Source organism: Acipenser ruthenus, chromosome 2 (genome assembly GCF_902713425.1).
Source record: "Acipenser ruthenus chromosome 2, fAciRut3.2 maternal haplotype, whole genome shotgun sequence".
Lineage (NCBI taxonomy): Eukaryota > Metazoa > Chordata > Actinopteri > Acipenseriformes > Acipenseridae > Acipenser > Acipenser ruthenus.
The window spans coordinates 17,426,112-17,448,540 of NC_081190.1; the positions used below are offsets into that span (position 1 = coordinate 17,426,112).

The window sequence follows — 22,429 nt, forward strand, 5'->3', positions numbered from 1 at the left end:
ATTTAGTATACCACAGTTTTTAGTATTGGTCAGGTTTACAAAAATGAAAATGATCAGACCCGGATAAATATTGTAAATGTCGACCAATATATAATTCAGAAAGTACACCACAGGAAAAAAGTTGTATGATTTGATTGAATAAAACACAAAAGCTAAACTTTGAGCTAAAAAGGAAATGTGCGATTGTTCACAAAATAGTGTCCTGGGAGGGTCTTGAAAATAATGACTGCACAATAAATGGCACAAGCGGAAACAACTTGACTTCGTTTTACATTTACTTCTCTTTAGTGTTACTTTTTTTTTTTTTTTTTTACCCTTTTACCTATTTTTTTTTTTTTGTTTGTATTTTACATGTCGCCTGTCAAATCACCGGACAGGTTACAGTTTTTAAGCCCAGCAATAATTAAACGGTTTTCAATCAGGCAAAACTAAGTTGTTAAAAAAAAAACCCCAAAAAAAACAAGCTCTTAAAAACGTAACATATATTTAACATATTGTAAAACATATCAAATTTGTATTCCAAGTAGAGTACTATCATGAAACAAATAAATCAATAAAAATTCTACACAATTAACAACAGCTTCAAGTAAAATTACTCAAACTATAATGGCACACAATTTCACGCATTCTCAATGTTACATTCCAGAGATGTATTTTTAGCATACCGGTACCAATCTTGTTCATGATTTCTGTTTGGGTTTTGTTTCTTATTAGCGAAGGTGGATTTTAGAGAGAATTTTTTAGTGAACCTATTTAGTAAACTATAAAGTAGTGGGGAACGCTGGGATATAGTCTCCTTTTGCTTAAGCAGAAAAACCAATCCACTTGTGTTAGGTATTTTAACACATTTGCTATAAGAAAGCCAGAGGCAGTACCGTACAGTCTATCCCCATAATTCGAGGTAAGTGACAGACCTACTGTGAAGTGTACACAACCCAGCTTTTTAACTGGCAATCTTTTCTTTTTACCCTGGTTTAAAAATATATAGTTCATTGCAAAAAGTAAAGAAAGGTTTGTTACTAAAATTTACATGTTCAAAATATTTTGTTATTAAAAGAACTATAACACTTTAATTACTAAATGTACTGGTATCGTTAAAAAATATAATAAAATATCAAAAGGTCAGAAAAGGTATAGAAAAATTACCTTCCTTGAAGTTAACCGGATTGTTGTCTTGCTTCTTAAGAGAAAAAGCAGTAACAGGAAAACATGTTTCTCTGTAAGATGGTCAGTTACTTCCTGTACTTCTTGGTGGTGTGAGGCAGCAGTCTTAAATGAATAATTTGCAGGAAGTGTTGTATATGTGTCTGAAGAATAAATAAATAGATTAGTTTTTGGAACCAAGCCCACTGTTCTCAAGCATGTAAATGAGCAGTGTAGAATGAATTAATGAATTATGCAGGCACACAATGCTTGGACCATCACTGGCATAAGGTTGGTATGGTTGGTTAACCGTCATGGTTGGGGGGCTGATGTTTGGCCAACCAACCAACATTAACTGAGACACAACCTAAGCAGATCAGCAAAGCATAGACATGCAACATATATTGAAGGTACAGTGCTAACATCATCTACGCAGACCACCCAAGGGACCTGCATTTAGCAGGTCAGACCGGCAAGTTGACATTAAAGCCCCCAGACCCCCAACAATCATTGTGTAGCCCGCAAAATAAATCTATGTAAGATCACTGTTTCGGAGATGTAAAAAACGGGTTTGTCATTCTAAACACACGAGTGTATGTACACTCCATTCATTGATGGGTTCTTAATTCAAGTTGAAACTTATGTCATTTTAAATTAACCAGTGTTGTTTTTTTCTTTTTCTTTTATTGATTTGAAATGTAATTTTAATAATTTAGGTTGGATTATTGATCATTGTCCAAATGCCCGTCCACTACGCCTCGCTGATCCACAGCAAACAGTCTGGACCAGCATCCCAGTTGATGAAACGGGACCTATGCGGTAGCAATTTGTGTGTATTTTGCTATTAGGTGTGCAGTATTTTACTGATTTTTCCCAAAGTTGCAAAAATGTTTTGATGATGTTTCTGATAGGTTTCCTAATAATATGACATTGTGGTATTTGTGGTTGAGTCTATTGCATATCTGGGATTGGGGGACTGTTGAAAAAATTATTTATAATCCTGCCTACGGTTACTGACAAGTGCACTCAGAACAGGCCAGTTGTGCTGTGAAGTAAAGTAGACTTGCAAGCTTTGTTTACTAGCTTGCTTTGATCTTATAGTTGAATGATTGTTGCTTCTATTTACAGTTGTTTTTTTTTTATTCTTGCTTTCACCTCTTGGCTTTTCTTACTAGAACTGTTATACATTGTCTCTATGGGCCAATTCAATTGGCTTTTTTTAGAGAAAAGGGGGGTTGAGGAAACTACAAATGCATGCAATAAACAGAGCACATGTTGATCCATACGTTGATTTATTTTGCTTTATTATCCATATAATCTGTGTTAATCGAATCATAAAATACATATGGATCGTCTGACGTCAGTGTACGATTCAAAATAACTAAGCACCTAACAGCAGTGTATGTGCAAATTCATTAATCCCATGGTCTGAGGAACATTGCTTTGTCGGGGTCATTTGGGAAGTATGTTTTTTGTATGTGCCATCTCGCAGCCCCCCAGCCCCCAGTTTGGAAACCCCTGCTCTAAAGGACAGCGACAGTGTAACAACCCAGTAAAAAGCAGTGCACACAGGATATGTATTACTTATAGTGTTGGGGCTCTATTGTATATTAGCACTTGCAGCTCATAAGGTGTTATCAGCAAGAGCCTCGCTGCTGCTTGTCTGCTACTGTAACATGCCTGCTGTGACGTGCATTATACCATCTGATAGCCCTCTTGTATCTGTGTCTAGTAACCAGATTTTGTGCAGCAGAGACACTGCAGATAGCAGGCTGCTGTGGCCCAACCTTACAGGATAACCACTTGTAACACATGTTGTGACACACACACATTGTTGTGACACACACACTGTTATCTGTTTAATACACAAGTGCAAACTGTGACCCTATACCTAATACAAGATAGTTCAAGAAAACACACTAAATAAAAGCATTTACTGAGCATTAGCCACTAATTCATATGTCAATGACCAAAATACACTTTTCTAGTAGTTTAACAAACAATCTTTGTAAAAGATTATGAAGTCAATAGCCAGAAAAGAGGTAATCATTTTCAACACATATTGAAGAAAAACATTTTGGCAAAAAAAAACAGATGATGGTTGACTACAACTACTACTACTAATACTACTAATAATAATAATAATAATAATAATAATAATAATAATAATAATAAGGCTAGATGTATGTTTTAACATTCAAATGTGTAGATAATTTGTGGGGAAGTTCCACTTTACATTCAATATAATAGTCAGGTTATTTGTTTTATTTTATGTTTGGTTCTTGTGATCATGTTTCCCTTAACAGAATGTGTGCGTTGCTGTAGCATGAAGTGCTTTGTGAAACATTCCCCACTTGGTGGCGACATGTACTACATTTTGTTTCCCAGCATGTACTGTATGTGTATTTACTGAGGACTTCAGCATTAAAGCCACCAGTTAAATTGGGTGTGTGTTACTGCATTAGTGCAACAGTATCTGCATTCTGGTTTTATATTTCTTACTTTATCTGACATTTCGTTATAAACCATGGTAAACTTGTATAGGGGCATATTGCTAGATGGAGATTGACAGGCGTTGTAGAATTTCACTACTCCAAATGTATTTGCGCATGGTAACCACCAGAGGGTACCAGAGCGCTTTAACTGAAACTTTTGATGTACATAAACTTGAAGACAAGGAGTACACAGACCGATATAATGCACATATGAGAAATATCGCCCACTTGGTGGCGCCATGTACCTCCCTTTGATTCCTCTTTGTCGAGTTCGGTTGTGGGAGTGGGTGTGCGGTATGTGTACAAAACACGTGGAAGGATTGCATGCACAGCAGCATTATTTATATGTACAAGGTTTAACTGAAGGTATTGTTGTTGGACTACAGGTGTTTACATTTTTTTTTTTCAACAAACCTTATCTGAATATTATTACCAAATATGAAGCTAAATAAGGTTTTGTATCGGTTAAAATCACAAACCATCACATCTTGATTAATTGTTACCTTACCGGTGTTCACATGATAATGTTACCTGTAAATAATAACTCGTGAGCATATTTATGAATAGGCTCATTCAGGTGATATTTATAACCTATTAAAAAAAAAAAAAAAAAAAAAAAAAAAACACCAGAGATTATAAAAAATACTGCATGGAATAGTGTGATAAATGAAAATGTAATGCCCGCCCAAGGGGTGTGATATCCTATAAACCCCGAGGGTTCTCATATCACACACTACCCCATGCTTTATTCTCTATATGTCGCTTCGATATGAATGTTTATTGTTTGGTTACTCCATTTCTCCAATATACTATTTGTACTGTCGAATTTATTCGCCTGTTTTATGTGACTCTCCGGTGCGCATGAAAAGCAGGTAGAGATAATTGACTGGTTATTCGGGTTGTGTGAGCCAATCAGAAATGGAGGAGGTCTCTATGGAGATCTTGTATTGTGACGTCTGAGCCGGTGGTAGTGGGCGGAACAGTTTGGTATAAAATGAAAAGACAGTCTTCATCGTGTATCCAAATGTAAAGGAAGATCGAGTCACAGGTCTGGTTATGGATATAATACGGACTATCTCTTACCAGCCAACAAGCAGCAATCAAATGTGTGAGCAGGCACTCAACAAACCGAGCGAGTTTCGAAGAAAGAAATCAGTGGACCACACACACACAGCTCCCGAGATGTCTCGGATCATAACAGACCCCACGACTGGGAAATGTTACTGCAGAGGCAAAGTTTTGGGAAAGGTAAACCTCGCAATCCCTGACAAGGATATGCAGAATTACGCGGTTTTGCAAAACCAGTCGGATAAAAACTCAATAATATAAGTGATACTGTGGAACTACATTTTAAGAATTGAAAATATTGCTGGAGAAATATATATATATATATATATATATATATATATATATATATATATATATATATATATATATAATCAAGCTTGGAAAGAGTATTGCTTTTTTATCAACTTTGTTGGGCTTCAATTTGTCGTTTGTGGTAGTTTCCATGTGAAGTGCTAAAATTAAGAAAGGAAAAAAAAAACTAAGTTTTAATCTGTGCTGTTGATTGAGGGATTACAGTTATGGGTGATGGTATGGTATTGATTCTTTTTGTATTGTTTTATTTTAGGGTGGCTTTGCAAAGTGTTACGAATTGACAGACTTGACCACCAACAAACTGTATGCTGCAAAAATAATCCCCCACACACGGGTAGCCAAACCTCACCAAAGGGAAAAGGTATGTGCACTAATGTGTTTTTGTTTTTGCATGTATCTGTTTATTTTTGTAGCATTGTGCTTATTTGCACGTACCTTCAACCTCAACATTGATATATCTACAAATGCATTTTGCTTATATGGTTTTTTTTTTTCGTTTTAGATTGACAGAGAAATCGAGCTGCATAGAACTCTGCACCATAGACATATCGTTCACTTCTACCATCACTTCGAGGACAAAGAAAATATCTACATCCTCCTGGAATACTGCAGCAGAAGGGTAAGGCTTTTCTCCTAGTCCTTAACAGAAATGTCTATGTACGAGTACTCAAAATGATAAACAAAACGATACCTATTACTCCTCTAAGTACCCCATTGATTGATTTACATAATACAACATGTCTAATCATGTCTGAGTATTTTATTAGCTACAATGTACTTCATCACAAACCATTTTTAATGACAAATATATATTTGCAAAAGTTATTCTTTTTTGTTCCGCGTAGTGATTTTTGTTTATTTTTTTCTCTCTATTGCAGTCTTTGGCTCACATACTGAAAGCACGAAAGGTGCTGACTGAACCAGAAGTGAGGTACTACCTCAGACAGATCGTCTCCGGACTGAAAAATCTGCACGAGCAAGACATCCTGCACAGAGACCTTAAATTAGGTGTGTGTTTCGTCTGAATAACATATATCTGTTAAATATTTTAAAGCTACCAATTTCTTAAGCATTGCAGAGACCGTTTTAAAAAAAACATGACCCTATGATAACTTGAACAGTACTGTAAATGTACATTTTTATGGCAATTTATAGTGCATGTGTATCGAATTTTAAAATGTGTTAATTTTATTCTGATCTTTTAACAGGTAACTTTTTCATCAATGAATCCATGGATCTTAAAGTTGGAGATTTTGGGTTGGCTGCAAAATTGGAACCAGTTGAGAACAGGAGAAGGTGTGTGTGTTTTCTTCTTTTGTTCTTCATATAACATGCATTATGATTCATTAAGATAATCATTTAAGGAATTCCAAATCTGGTTATTAACTTTTTTAACTTTTTTTTTTTGTCAGAACAATCTGTGGAACTCCAAACTACTTGTCGCCTGAGGTTCTTAACAAACAAGGGCACGGCTGTGAATCGGATGTCTGGGCTCTGGGCTGTGTAATGTAAGTATACTTGGATCTCATTGCTGGCTTTTTGTTGGTGTGTCGCTTTCTCTTTTAATTCTTTGCGCTTCATAAATCAGTTCTAGCCAGTTGCCAGGAAATGCTAGTTAGGTCTAGCATCCGGGAGACCTAAGCAGTAGACAAGAGCTGCTTGTCAAATATCCATAGGCTAGCAAGCAAAGAATAAAACAATACTGAAGTATTAAAGAATTATATATTTATCATTTACAGGTACACAATGCTTCTTGGAAGGCCCCCCTTTGAGACAACAAATTTGAAGGAGACCTACAGATGTATAAGAGAAGCCAGGTACACAATGCCATCCTCCCTGATGCCTCCCGCCAAGCAGCTGATTGCAAGCATGCTGTCCAAGAATCCACAAGACAGACCCAGCCTGAACGACATCATGAGACATGAGTTTTTCACACAGGTCCGTTGCTCTGCTCGGCTGTTGATGTTAAATGCAAGCATTGTCAGCGGCTGTGTTTTGCAGGAATATAACCACATTTCAATGTTTATATTACAGGGGTTTACACCTGAAAGACTGTCTTCCAGCTGTTGCCACTCTGCTCCAGACTTCCACTTATCAAGCCCAGCGAAGAATTTCTTCAAGAAGGCTGCGGCAGCACTGTTTGGAGGGAAGAAAGAAAAAGCAAAGTACTATGACAATCTAAGTAAGTATTTCTTTATCTGTCTGCCACAGAATGCAACAAAGAGTTGATATATAATCCCTTTGTTTAGAAAGCAAGTGCCACATGAAATTGTGTATCCATACAAGGCAATACTTAGCAGTGGATACTTAAGTGACACAGTGGTTAATCATGACCTAGACTGTGGTGTGATGCTTGGTAGTCCATAGAACTAAGCAAGATAAGATAGAGATTTTCCATTGTCTAGTTTACAGTTCAATCTGGGTTTGTTAATGACACATCCTTGTCTGTAGTTTTGCCTAGAAACTAACTTTTTTGGTTTGTGTATTTTTTTTTTACAGATAAATTAACCAAAGAAGAAGATGAAATACACAAGCTTCGTCATGAACTGAAGAAGTCTTCCATCAGCCATCAACCCCACAAGCACAAATCCCATGAGGTGAGTCGTGTGACGAATATCAATCTGTTTAATAGATTATTGAAGGATACATAGTAAATTCAGCTAAATTGAATATATATATATATATTTTTTTTTTCAGATTTGATTTGAAATATAACAGCATCCATGCAGTCTGACTGTGTAAATTGATTTACTCATTTTATGTATTTGTTCTCTGCAGGATACCATACCTCCTGTTGCCCCAGTCGGTAAACAGACAGCATTGATGAAAGAAAATAAACAGCAAATTCGAGACACAATAAGAATGATTGTGAGGGGAACACTTGGAAGCTGTAGCAGCAGCAGTGAATGTAAGTAAACGAATCCGGTCCAAATACAGCGGCACAAGTAAATAAAACTGATGAGATACTAGCAAGCTATTTTAAAAGACTCTTTTAGTCCAAAGCATAATTTACAGAAAAAAAGCATTTGTGAAGAACTGATCCTAATCATTTGTGCTGTTTTGTAGGTCTTGAAGACAGTACAATGGGCAGTGTTGCTGATACTGTTACCAGAGTTCTAAGGGGCTGTCTTGAAAACATGCCTGAAGGTAAGAATCTTGATATTTAGTTGGCCCGTGTGGCTTGTGACGGTGTTACATAAGTGGGTCCTTCAGTTTTCATAGAACGACTCTTAAGGAACAGCAGGGCTGAGTACAGATAAATTACACTGTGGGGTGCTGACTTCTGTCTGCTTTCAAAAAGGCATCTTGATCTTTTGCAGGATACTGATTTTTAAATCTGTTTTTTTTGTTTGTTTCAGCTGATACGATTCCAAACGAACACTTGAATAGCACTTTTCAGTGGGTGACAAAGTGGGTTGACTATTCCAACAAATACGGCTTTGGGTACCAGCTTTCAGACCACACAGTCGGTCTTCTCTTTAACAATGGAACCCACATGAGCCTGTTATCAGATAAGAAGTAAGTAGACTGAATATCGGATGGTGAAAATGCATGTAGTCACAGAGTGTTTCATCAGACTATTTGTGCTGCATTCCTAATGAGTTTTCTCCATTTTGTTTTTGGTTTTTTTCAGGACTATCCATTATTATGCTGAGCTTGGCCAGTGCTCTGTGTTTTCTACTGTTGATGCACCGGAACAGTTCATCAGCCAAAATACCATTCTGAAATACTTTGCACACTACATGGAGGAGAACTTAATGGATGTAAGTGCTCAGTCCCTCAGGGTTATTTATACAATTCTGCGTTTTTCTGTTGTGCTGTTGTAATGGCTTGCATTGGAATTATGTTTACTTATTGCATTGTGTCCCTTTTTGTTTGACAGGGTGGTGATTTGCCTAGTGTAACAGATACCCGCAAACCCAGGCTTTACCTTCTTCAATGGCTGAAGTCGGATCGAGCATTAATGATGCTTTTTAATGATGGCACGTTCCAGGTAAATATTTTCATTGGAGAGCCAGTAAAAAAAAAAAAAAACATATATATAATTTTCACTAGTACGAATGTGTCTGGGTACAATTGGTATTTCTCAATTGCAACTGATGCTTAAGATATTATTATTTTTTTTTTCTAGGTGAATTTTTACCACGATCACACTAAGATCATCATTTGCAACCAGAAGGATGAATACCTGCTTACCTACATCAACGAGGACCGTGTTTCCACCACTTTCCATTTGACCACACTGCTGATGTCTGGATGCTCGCCAGATCTGCGCAGCAGAATGGAATATGCCTTAAACATGCTGCTGCAGAGGTGTAACTGAGGATGGGACGTTATTGGGGACGCTTTCAAAAAAAGTGAAAGGATGGATTTCTAAAAAGAGGGTTTTTCACAAAGTCGTAGTGGAGTTATCAGTATGTTGAAGACAAGGGGGACTGGAAGTGATATTTGGGGACAGAGGTACGAAAAGTTCAAGTGATCCTCCCTGAGAGAGTGCTGGGCTGGAACCAGATGTTAAAGATTTTATAAATCTTGCTTTGTTGAAATGGACGTGGGCTTGCAGAATGCAGTGTTCTGTCTGGACATGCAGCAATGAATTCAATCTGAAAGTCAACAAAGCAGGGTGATAATGTGTAGCTCTCAATGGAGCAAAACAGAGAAGACTTAAAACTGTGAAAACATTCCTGAACGGGGAATGTGAAAGACATTTTAAAAACCAGGGCTACATTGCGGACGCTTTCTGACAATTGCAGCTTTGTGCTGTCTAACTGTGAACTATGGCCATATTCTTTACAAAGCTGGCAACAAAATAAGGAACCAATACAGTGCTATTCCACTTGTGTGGCTGGACAAGTGCATTCCTTATTATCACAAAATAACTTATGACAATGTGCGGTATTTATTATTTATTCAATAAAAAGAATTTGGAAAAATTGATACTTTTGTGACTGAGGGTCTATCCAAATTGCTATTAAAGGCTATGAAATGAAATCTTTGTGTGGAGTTTTTAATGAAAGGTAAATGGTATGAGTATTGAAATTGGTGTCATTCCCCCTATTGATATACTACATAAATCACATTGTTTTTATCCAAGTTATTCTTATACAACCTATTTTCTTTGCTTAATATCTTTTTTTAATTTTTTTTAAGACACCGATTTGCCCATAGCGCATTCCATCAATATCTTCTCTGTAATTACACAGCCTGGCTTCTTTTTAGGGTGTGTTAATGATGCATGGATGAATTAGGACAGTTTGAGAAAACAACTGGTAGCAGGACATATTAATGCTGGATTTTATGTTTTAAATCTGATTGTTTTGGATATCTGGGGAATGTGTGTTTATATATATATATATATACACAATGGCTGCACTGACTTTTAATTCACCCTTTCATACAGGAGACTTATAACAAATGATTAGAACATTCATTTTGCTAAGCTGAGAACACACTTAATATAGATAATTTGGTGGATAACCAGGGCTAAATGTGGAGCAAAACATATTTTAATGAAAGTCATATATGTAGTAATATATGGTGTAGTTTGTGTAGCTTCTACATGTAAAGTCTGATTTGAAAGCGTCGTGGAGTATGCTGAGGTGCTAACAAAATGTGAAAACTTTGCAGGGTGGTGAATACTTCTGCAAACCACTGTACATATAATATATGCCAACAAATATGATATTGCTAGCCAGACATGCAGACTGATGTGTTTTAATGAATATTGAAGATGGAAGTCTCTAGTTTCATGGTGTATGTGCTTCGTGGAGGGGTTGCCTGCCTTCACCTACTATAGAGGGAGAATCTGCCTGCTGTATGACTCACACTGATTGTTAAAGATCGTGTTTTTTCATTTAAAAAAAAACAAAAAAAAAAAAAACACTTTTTCATTAATAACTTTCACAACTAAGGTTTTGATGCACAGTGAAGTAAATACACTGATAATAATAATATCTTTAGTGATTTTCATAGTCGACCACCATCACAAAGCACTTTACAGAGGTATGCTGTGAACTGTGCATTATATGCAGAGTCACTTACAAAAGGACACTGATTTAACATCTCATCTGCAGGATGGAGCACAAACAGGTTAAGTGACTTGTTCAGGGTCACACAGTGAGTCAGTCAGTGGCAGAGGTGGGATTTGAACCGGCGACCTTCTGGTTACAAGTCCTGGACTTTAACCACTGGACCACACTGCCTCCTGTGCATTCTGTAGCAACTCTAATGGGCTATTGATCGCCTCCAAGTAATTTTTTCAGGCTAGAAAAAAAACTACCATCATAAACACTTAGTGTGATGGTTTAGGTAGAACAGACAGCTGTTACATGTTAATCCACATTGGAGAGTATTGCTGTGTCATCTAATTCACCATTTATGTTAATGTATTGTTTTATTGCTGTGTTTCAAGGCAGTTTATACTTTGAATTCATTCAATACACAAGATTATTACAATGTCATGTAGTCTACCTAGTTTACATGTGAAAAAAAGGTAAATGCACACTGTACTGTAGTCTGTCCTTCCAATTTGACCCCAAATTACTTAAAGCGTTTATAGTACTATACAATATAATCCCCATAGTAATTGCATTCTCGTGGCATATTGATTATTTAATACTAGCTAAGAGGCCGGCAGGTTAGTAGGTTTGCTTGAACTTGAAGGAACCACATTTTTGCAATACTGAACATACCAATACAGAGCTGTTCAACCAGTACACACCCAAGCCAATACAATAAAGCACTATTGGGCATTACAATGACTTCAGCTCATCTATATTTGATGATGTCAGTTGTGACCTTTATCATGCAGAGAACCTCCTGTGTGAACTGTGTTCATTTACAGATGACAGTGATGACAGTGGTGCTTCCTACCAGAATTAGCACATAGATAGATTAGGCCTCATAGTCTTCCAACACTGAGCCATCAGGCAGCTTCATAGACTAATGTGGATGGCTGATTGAGTGTATTCCAAACTGCAGGCTGATCTTACTTAGTTACAGGAACTGTAACAGAGGTTTATTGTGCCTGTTTTCAGCATTGGTTTCTGTGTAGCCAAAATAAATTAAGTTTAGACAGATACAAGTTTCAACATGGTGTCAAGATATCTGTATTCAGATACTTCTTTCAGCAATGGTTTATTTTACTCACTACCTTACAATAGAAATATGTTAATATAATGTTAATAGTTCTATATAAAATACATATATTATTTTTTCTTAGATTTTTTGGGGATAGTGTCAGATACTTTATATACAGTATTATTATTATTTGTTTATTTAGCAGACACCTTTATCCAAGGTGATTTACAGAGACTAGGGTGTGTGAAGTATGCATCCTCAGTGCTAAGAGACCTTAACTTATGTGAAAATAAAACCTTGGGACATTCCCCCATGTTTTGAATGCTCTTGTGCTGCCAGTGTTTAGTATACAACTGTACTGTCCATCGATCTCTGCTCTGACTTTGATAGGCTTAGCATGGTTCCTGTTTGGTGTAGGAACCATAGCAACGCTTATCTGATACAGCCTTGGATGATTAGCTTGATGATGTTGAAAAAAGTTAAGGAAAGTATATCATGTTGATAACAATGCAATTTAACAATTCAGATTCCTCATTGAAATAAGGAAACTTTAACGTTTCCAGGAAACAGTTGTGAAATATAATGAGTTTAATTAAATACAGGAGTAGTTCATCTTTAAAAATATGGGTCAACATTTTATTTAAGTGTCTATCTATAAGCATATAGTAACATTTTATAAAGCAGTTTACACTTATAAAAGTTTACCACTGTATTTCTACACAATATTTTACCATTTTTTACCCTGGTTTGCCATGTTTAGGAATGGGCTTTACCATACCTTGCTATTCTTTACAATCCTTGCCTATGCTTCACCATGCTTTCACTATGCTTTATTACACTTTGCTATGCTTTGAGTATGATTATTTTTTTAAGGGTATTACAGCAATATTGAATGACTCAACTAGATATAAGCTTTACTGTTTTATCCATAAAATAAAGTCAATATTTTTGTTCAATGTTATATTTTTGACTTCCTAATATGTATTGAATAAACAATAGTGAAAGGGTAATTATTTACAGTACAATTCACATTTTTAATATGCTGTACAGCACTAGGAGACTGCAGGGTCACAGTCAAATTCAAGGGAAACAAAAACATATATAATTTGATTGAGTTAATAGTCTGGGAGAAAAGTGGGTTTTTATTGGAATTTTGAATAGGGGCATAGGACAGGGAAATAAGGAAGCTCATAAAAATTTGGCAAATTCAGGCTAAAAAATGCTCTGTGAATATTTTTGGCTCCAGCAGCCAACTGAATGTGTCACATTGATCTGGATATATAAACTACCAGCAATAGAAGTGTTCTTGCCCTCTATCTGCATCGCTTCTACACATAAACTGATAACATATATTATATCGAGTCAACGAATGAGGCAACAGCTTAGATAAAGATGAGAAATAATAACATTTATTAGATGTAGTGTTATATTACAACATTGTGATCCAGGATCTCTCCTGACGGCCAGCAGGACACGCCCTCTTTTGAGGTGAGCCTCTACAGTGGTCAGAGATCATCCAATGCTGAGTGATGGGACCCATCGACCTCTAAAGGGAGACGAAGCTGCAAAGGAGGCTGTGGCATGGAGGACGAGAAAGACACTCCAGACATTTTGGAAAAGGTAAGCCTTCCAAAGTGAAAGAACCCTTTCCTCAGGATGGTGCAGGAACAACACCACACTCTTGTACTAAATGTACAAGATGTTCCTGAGGTATCCTCTGCTTAAATATTTCCTTAAGAGTTCTTAAGAATTGTTAAAATAAATGCCCAACCCACTCAAGCTTGGAAGCACAGGATGTTGCACTTACAGCAACAACGAAACATACTGAGTATCTATCTAGCGATCTCCACCCCCTGTAGTGTAAAGTTGTGTGAAAGCACAGCAAATGTTCCTCAATCTGTGAATCCAACCCTCAGTAAAACCTAAATACATTTCCATTTCCTGGACTAACAAATAAGAAATAGCTTTATATTTTATTCAGAGGTGAGATGTAAACAGAATCGAAGTTCTGCATATATAATTGTCACAAGGCTATTTAAATGTATGTATTTTATTAATTTATTTTTACAACAGATAAAACAGGAGAAATGTGCTGACTTTATAATTATTTTTCTTAATATATATATATATATATATATATATATATTTTAGCTCAAAGATATATATATATATATATATATATATATATATATATGTATATATATATATATATATATATATATATATATATATATATATATATATATATATTAGATTGGCCAGGGTGTCCTCGGCTCACCGCACACCAGCGACCCGTGTTGTCTGGCCGGGCACCTGCGGGCTTGCCTGTAGGCTGCCCAGAGCTGCATTGTCCTCCGACGCTATAGCTCTGAGGTGGCTGCATGGTGGGTCTGCAGTGTGAAAAGAAGCGGTCGGCTGACGGCACACGCTTCAGAGGACAGCGTGTGTTTGTCTTCGCCCTCCCGAGTCAGCATGGGGGTGGTAGCAGTGAGATGAGCCTAAAAATAATTGGCTATTCTAAATTGGGAGAAAACGATAAAAAAAAACAATTGTCAACTACTAAATTTTAAAGAAATTAATAAATTACCAGTAGTTGATGTCTCAGTTGGAAATCTTAAATGCTTTCTTTTTAATAAGATTAGTCCAGTGACTGCTACGTTTATATAAAGAAAACACAGAAATGTCATAAAGGTGTTATTATCCATGAACATTTCGATATCCTGATATTGGAGAGTTAGGAAAGCTGAAAGACCCTATACTTTTTAAAAGAAGATAAGCATTATTCACAATATGCATTTGTCTGTGCTGGAGTTATCGCTAACTGAAACCATTTAAAAATATGCAAGATGCCATATAAAATCCAGTGTACAGTAGGGGTGTTTTGAATTGGCATTCAGATGACAAGTAGTTAAATACCTAAACGTTCAGTGATTCCTTTGAAATGATCGGTTCTGTCACATTGCTGCCTGAGGTGTGACACACCAACAAGCTGTACCTCTAATGTAATTAGGCAGTGTGAGCGACTCATAGGAATATCAACGGAAATGTCTATTACTGGATACTGTTGCCATCTCCTTCTTCAGCCTTGGAGGTTACCCCTTACGTTGCTTGAAGGCGGTGTTGATGAGCATGTTAGAAGGTGCTATGTGGGAAGTGAGTGGTTTGCCATAAATTTGAATTTTAATTGTGATCGTTTTTTCATTGAATATTCCCCAAGACTGCATGACAATGTTACAATAACAACTAGAAGATACTTTAGCATTTACTGCAGTATGTTTTATTTATTTTTTATGGGAGGAAGCATACATGCAAAGATGTCTTGTTAATTCCCAGCAGTGTAAGATGAGAATGAGCTTAGCAGACTGACTCTTGATATTTGTACAAGGTAGTCCTGAAGCATGTACAGTATGATAGCTAGTGACTGTATGAAATTAGAAGGTCACGCATGCACTCACAGATTGATATCAGTAAGCAAGAGTGGATATTCCATGAGAACAGGTTTATTTTGCAGACAGGGTTTAACTTGTGCCTTTAAGCTTTGGTGTGGTGGTTTCAGTGTCATGATATGCACTGATCATTTATTGCATTACAGACATCCACTCCATCAAATGAATATTTGATTGAATAAAATGAATTTGCATGTCAAAGCAGTGTATGATGTGTCCTTAAAATATAATCTATCGCAGCATTACTGTATCAACTCATTTTGTCTGCCTTCTCTACGATAACTATATTTAGGCAGTACAGTACAACGTTGCATATCCGACCCCCTGTGGACTGGGGTATAGGCAGATATGTGAAAAAGTCGGATTTGCGAACATCTATAGAAAATGACATTTACACATGCATAAATAGGTTAGTGAACAAAAACAAGACTCAAACTGCTTTAAACACTGGGAAATTATTTGCTTTTAATGTAAGCAAACGTAAACGAGATTAATTAGGCTACAATACACAGTGTTGCTATACGGTTTACTATAAGCCATCTCTACGCAAAGCATTTAAAAATACAAAACAAATGGTAAATGTACAGAAACCTGCAAGTGATGGCTTCTTTCTTATCTCTAGAAGTCCCTGTCTCCCTGGTTATGCTTTCTTAATATCTCTATCACGGTACTTTTCTTAGGCTATTTTAAATAAACGGCCGGTAAGCATTGTGTTTATGAAGCTTGCTTTGTTTAATTCAAATGCATTTAAAAGCTACAACACCACGCTGCCAATATATGCAACCATGCAAATATTATTGAAACGTCACTGCTACACACAGCTGACTAACACACGCACACAGCCCGTTTCTCTTAAAGGGGAACGCACCAAAAGGCTGATTGCTGTAACGCTTTTGTTCTGTTTCCACTGTACTGTAATTACAGAGCACATTGCATGTACAAGGACTTAACAGTTTTCCAAGTGGATATACTTGCGGATAAAATCGCTATGGGTCCTCTTTGACGTTCCTTTATCCTCACTGTACAGTGTTGTGTTACTGCAGGATAGGAGGATTTGGAGGAATTGGCCTCCATCAAACTTTATCCTGATTTTAGTGGTGTGGGCATGTGTATGACAAGTGGGTTCCAGATATGCAAACCATCCACGCAGCAAAGCCTGCTATGTCTGAATTACTGAAGCCACATAAGAGTAATTCCTCTTTGTTGTTATTTACAAAGTAATGGACCTTGTTCAAATACATCTGACATGGAGGGTGTGGTGTTGGGACACCCGCCTTCAGACCCTGGGTTAAAAGAGTGAAGTTTTGGGTCAGATTATTGGTGAAGTAGGTTGTTACTTCTTTTATTAATTTTATAAAGGTAGTTACCCACCGAAGACCCCTGCGGGATTGTCTGTTCATGCATCCAGCGATGCAAATCCCTGGCAGTTTAAGGCCGTTGCTGTTAGAAAATAATCTTTCTGTCTAGTGAAGCTCGCTCAATAAGACACAACACCACATTTCTTTGCCCTAATTTCTGTTATTTAATGAATGTTTTGCTATATTAAGTTCACTTTTCTAGACCAACAGCATTCTACAACAGTTTAATGAATACCAAACTGTAAATGTCTCGACCTTTCTTTAAATTTGCAAGAGAAATTGTGTTGCTTCCTGTTTCCATACAAAGAGACAGTGACTTTTGAACTCTCTTGGCCCCCACCTGCTCTTTGTTATTGTATAATAACAGATAGAGCATTCCAGTGGAAAGGTCAAAGTCTTACATGTTTTTTTCAGGAACGCAATAGTCACACAAAAACTACATAAAAATAAAAAAATGCTTCATTGTGATGATAGTTCATTGTGATGATAGTTTACATTCATTTATTTGCACTTCTTTCAATCCCTGCCTCTCTGGATCAGGTGTTTAATTTCCTGTGCACGGCTCTAAACCTTGCAATAGTTAGTGGCTCATGTTAAAACATATTAATACTGTATAGCAATGATATATTTTTATTTTTATTTTTTTCACTTACAGCTATAATGTTTGTGAGTATCAGTCAATATCAATCAGACAATGTTGAAATTATAACCAGGATGTTTTTTAATATTTCATTTATGTTATTTAATTTTTAAAATCAGTGCTTATCTGGGTTTTTTTGTCTGATGTTAAGTTAATTCACTTCTTCTCTTCTGAAGATTTGATGTGTTGAGTGTTATGGTGCAGTAACTAACTTTCACAACTTCTGTAAGGTGAACTAAACAGGACGTTTATTGTGTGGTTTCTACAGTCCAAGGAACAGGGCAGCTTCCTGACGTAACGCACACACCCACATTCACTTATGGCATCGTAGCTTAGCAACACAAACATGACACCCACTCACAACTCAAGATACAAACAGGGCGCTGCTGAGCGCTTAACAGCTGAACATAACATTGAGGCATCCTGAGAAGAAATAAAGTAACAGTAATGACAGATACGAAACACAGTGTATGCTGTACCGGTACCATTACTGTACTTCAAAACACAGCTGACTGCACAATGAACCAGATCAGTGTAGTACTCTTCGATTTTCTGTCTGTATTTATAGGATTAACACAAGTTTCACTCTTTTTTGTTTGTTTTGGGGTAATTTTATAACTGTTTACATAGTACCTGTCCGACACATATTGTATCTGTACGTAGGGGCCTAGGAAAGCCAATGGGATTTCGACCACGTACAGAATTGGATAGAAACATAGCAAATTAAATTAAATTTACTCAACTTGCTGTGCCATGTTAAGTTTAGACTACCCTGCTGAAAGAAAGGCTGTGAAAATTATGCTAATATTCAGAGCAAAAAGACTTTCACAGCCTGTAAATATGTGTTTCCGGTGAATCAATATTGAATTTATGAATAAAATAAATTAACTTTTGTTACCAGTTACAAAAAAAAAAATGCAATTTAAATTTGGAGGCAAACTGAACACCTCCCTGTGTTAGGACCATTTCCCTCATTCCTGTTACTCAATAATAACGTGCTGTGTATAACAGAATGGGTAATGCTTTATGTTACCTGTGCAACAATATAATGTTCCTAAACCCCAATCTAACAGTCCCTGACCACATTCCGGTGCCTCCTTAAGACTCACCTCTTCAAACAGCACCTGTAGAACTCCTCTGTTTGTATCCTGGGACACTATCACCCTTCATGTAAATGTGCTTTATTCTGCTCTTATCTGCCCCCTATTTTACTGCATTTAATCCTGTACTTCAGAATACTATAATCTGCCAAGTGTTTAACCTGTAGTACTTTGTATTTAATCACATCCTGATGTAACTATCACTATTTAATCATATCCTGATGTAACTATCACTATTATCTGCTGTATTATTGAATTGTGGTTTGTCACACTTGAACAAAAGTTATTGTATTTCTTGCTCTTACTGTATTACTTGTATTGTAACACTTGAAATGTATTTGCTTACGATTGTAAGTCGCCCTGGATAAGGGCGTCTGCTAAGAAATAAATAATAATAATAATAATAACAGGGAAACATTACTGTTCATTTAATTATAAAGGTCAATATATTGCAAAGCATGGCCAAAAAGGGTCATTCAACAACAGGAAAAATGGCTGCTGTTTATTGACTAAAACTATAAAGAGATTATTGACTAAAACTATAAAGAAATATCCCATTTGTTTGCGCTTCTCACTGTTGCATGTAAATCTCAGTTGAGAACCACGTTAACATTGCAAGACACAACTCTGCCTGGGATAAATCTGAAACAAATCATTTACATTCCAAGGTAGATTTACTTCTTTAGTCCTGTCATTTTGACATATGACTCACGTTCCCCCAGTAGCTATGTCAGCCACAGCTTTGTTGTCACTAACTCTGCTTTGAGCAATTCCTTTCATCTTACTTTGCAGAATCCTCTTTCCACAATGCTAAATAAGCCTTCTGTGAATGTACTTTAACAGAACGTCAAGTTTCTGGAAATATAATTAATATCTTCAGTCATAGTGACGAAGAATGATTTACTGCTTTCAAGGTTTTCAAACAGTAAATACTCAAATGTTAACAGCTGGTTTCGTGCAATGTTATTAATGTACATGGGCAGATAATACAAGGGCCATTTCAATTGAATGACAAAATGTTGTCAAATAGGCAGTTTTTTTATAATGGACGTCTCCAGGCAAGGCAAATGCAACCATTAAAAAACATTTCTAGGGCGAAAGTGAAGGTGCCAAATGTAGTACATACTGCTGCATATGAATGACTTGTCCCTCACCACATGAGTAATTTATTTGATATGTACATGGTAAACCTCACATGCATTCTAAACATGTAGGGCTGCAGTTCTGATCTGACAGATCAAGGACTAATTCAAGGTGCTCAGTTGGCAGGTGCAGCCATGTCCAAGGCTTCACAAACTACATTTCATAGGGAACAGTCTCAGTATGCCCATAAAGGCCCTACACCCTATGTTATGGCAGGTATTTAAATACAGATTAAATACAGTATTTAAACAAATGAAACTTACATAAGCTCTAAACAAATGATAAGAAAATGTGTGTGTTGCCAGCTGACTGCATGCAGAGAACGCATCTATACTCTGGAAGTGTTTTGAATGCATGCAAATATTCTTTTTTTCAGAAACAAGTAGGAAGCTTTTGTCAAACCCAAGAGAATGCAAATAAAGCAAAACCTGTCAGGGCAAATGTACTGAAATACAGTGCGTACCACCAGTAATTGGAGTATCTGTGTGAATCCGGATCTGGTTTCTGTGCAATTAGGTTGTAAAAAAAAAAAACAGGACTAGGAATGATTTCATGACAAAGATCATAGATCTTCAAGTTGAAGGTTGCTTATGCCAAATGTTAAACAATTTTGTTTTCCAGTTTTTACCTTGTCTTTTTAAAAGAGATCATTCTTATTATTTCTTTTTTTTTCCTCAGTTAAAAAATATAAATGAACAAGGTGTGGTTTCTAATAAACTACACTTCACAGGGTAATTATATTTGACTATTATAATACATATTGTGGGAGACTGCAGTTTTAATATTGATTCATGTGCATATATCATGTATGCCTGTTATACCATAAATTACCGTTTCAAATACATTATATTTATGCACCTATTTGGAGGGTCCTCATAATCAGGTATTGTTAATATTTATACAATCTGCATAAAATCTCTAGTTTTTATCTGAATATTTCGACATGCTAGCCAAAAGGATTACACTCGGATATAATAAATGTTTGGCTAGAAGAGAAAATTAGTGAAAATTCAAGGCACTTATCATTTAGGGTGACAGACAGACAGAGACAGATGGATGGACGGACGGACAGGTATAAGGGACCACAGTTTGAATTCTTAAACCTGTAACAAGTTTAGAAATAATAATTCCTTCTTCTTAGACAGCATTCTCTTTTCGCTTCCTCCAAAGCCATTTTTTACATCAAACAAAACCATGACAATATCTGAGACACTGAAAAGGGAAGCATACGTTTCATTGCAAAAGAACATAACAATATTGAATAATATTTGTAAAACCAAACCATGGATAAGAAAAAATACTGAGATATAATCAACGGAGCACCTATGGACCACATTGAACTATATTACAACAACGTACTGTCTTTCATGTGTTATTCTACCAGAGAAGTTAAGACAAACCAGGATACTATAAACATGTTAGGGGAAAGGAATGGGAAAACCTGTGGATTGCCAACTTTCTTAACATATGACTTTCCTGGAAAAGAGGAAATGGGTTCTTTCAAGAAAACAACAATCTAAACAATCACAGCTCTTAATGGTCTGGTTTCACTCCAGAGTTGTCAAGAAAGAAAAATAAACACTCTTCTTTTGCGCACATGACCCCACTGTTGAATGCAAAATAACATTTCAGAAATGCTTGTTTTTCTTGTTTCATTCTGACTTGACACTTTATTGCAATTAATAATTATTTTCAAGGTGACTTAAAAACATTGACTTATTTTTTTGTTTTCTATCTTTTGGTATCACTTTATCACCTATCCCAATTCTCGTGTAGTGTATTTTTTAAGATAAGTCTTGTCAAAGTCTTTTGTTCAGGTCATACCCACTTTTCTCCTTGGTGTAGCATAGGGACTGTTCATTGACCAAACCAGAGACTTTATCAAAGTTAAAATCACGTTAAACATCTTTACATCTTAAGGAAGTTTTGTAAACAAAAACTAAATTAGATTGTTACATTTTATATAACACTTCCTGATATGTATCCGTAGTGTTTTTTTTAATCAAAAATTATAAAAAAGATGCAAATAGTTCATTTATTTTTTATTTGTTTATGGTAAATACAGGGCATATTGTCCACCCAATGCTTTCTTGTACAGCACCCTATACGATATTCTATATCCAGACATTTATCTACAGTATCTATCTATCTATTTAGATTACTCTCCAGGTGTGAATCACCCCTCAGCCCTGGTGGTTTGATATGAAAGAGGTTACCCTGACTAATGAAAAGCTCAATAACTTTTAAATCTTTACCTTGTAATAACACTCTTGTTATTTAATAGAATTGTACTTATCCAAACCATTTTGTGAGATGAAGCTAAGTGGAGGTGTTAGGAGAGGGGTGTTTACTTTCTAATGAATTCAGTATGGAAAAAACACATGTTGAAAACAGTTTAACACGTGATATGAAGATATTTATATAAGGACATTTTGCTAGATATTTGTTCATATCTCCAGTGAAGGATTTTATGGCTGTGGGGTATAGGTAGCGTGCATAATTATAACATTTCTCACGCATATTTGTCAATCCTGACTAGCCCATTCAGGCACAGTGCATGCGGTAAAGAGAGCCAAACAAAATATTTGAAGTGGCTTCTCACCCTCCCTTTCTTCAGCAGTTTAAACATGCTTCTCACATTCCA

At 36.2% G+C, this 22,429-nt stretch overlaps 1 protein-coding gene across 1 annotated transcript; it reads left to right on the top strand.

The window, feature by feature from the left end:
• The first annotated feature begins 4,584 nt into the window (after nucleotides 1–4,584).
• LOC117425156 (serine/threonine-protein kinase PLK2-like) lies at nucleotides 4,585–10,010 on the top strand. The gene is made up of 15 exons (XM_034041917.3): nucleotides 4,585–4,886; nucleotides 5,272–5,379; nucleotides 5,521–5,637; nucleotides 5,897–6,026; nucleotides 6,227–6,314; nucleotides 6,431–6,526; nucleotides 6,758–6,956; nucleotides 7,053–7,200; nucleotides 7,518–7,615; nucleotides 7,797–7,926; nucleotides 8,085–8,165; nucleotides 8,378–8,537; nucleotides 8,653–8,782; nucleotides 8,902–9,012; nucleotides 9,151–10,010. The coding sequence occupies exons 1-15, from the start codon at nucleotides 4,695–4,697 to the stop codon at nucleotides 9,340–9,342; spliced, it is 1,980 nt and encodes a 659-aa protein (XP_033897808.2). The 5' UTR covers nucleotides 4,585–4,694; the 3' UTR covers nucleotides 9,343–10,010.
• The last annotated feature ends 12,419 nt before the right edge of the window (nucleotides 10,011–22,429 follow it).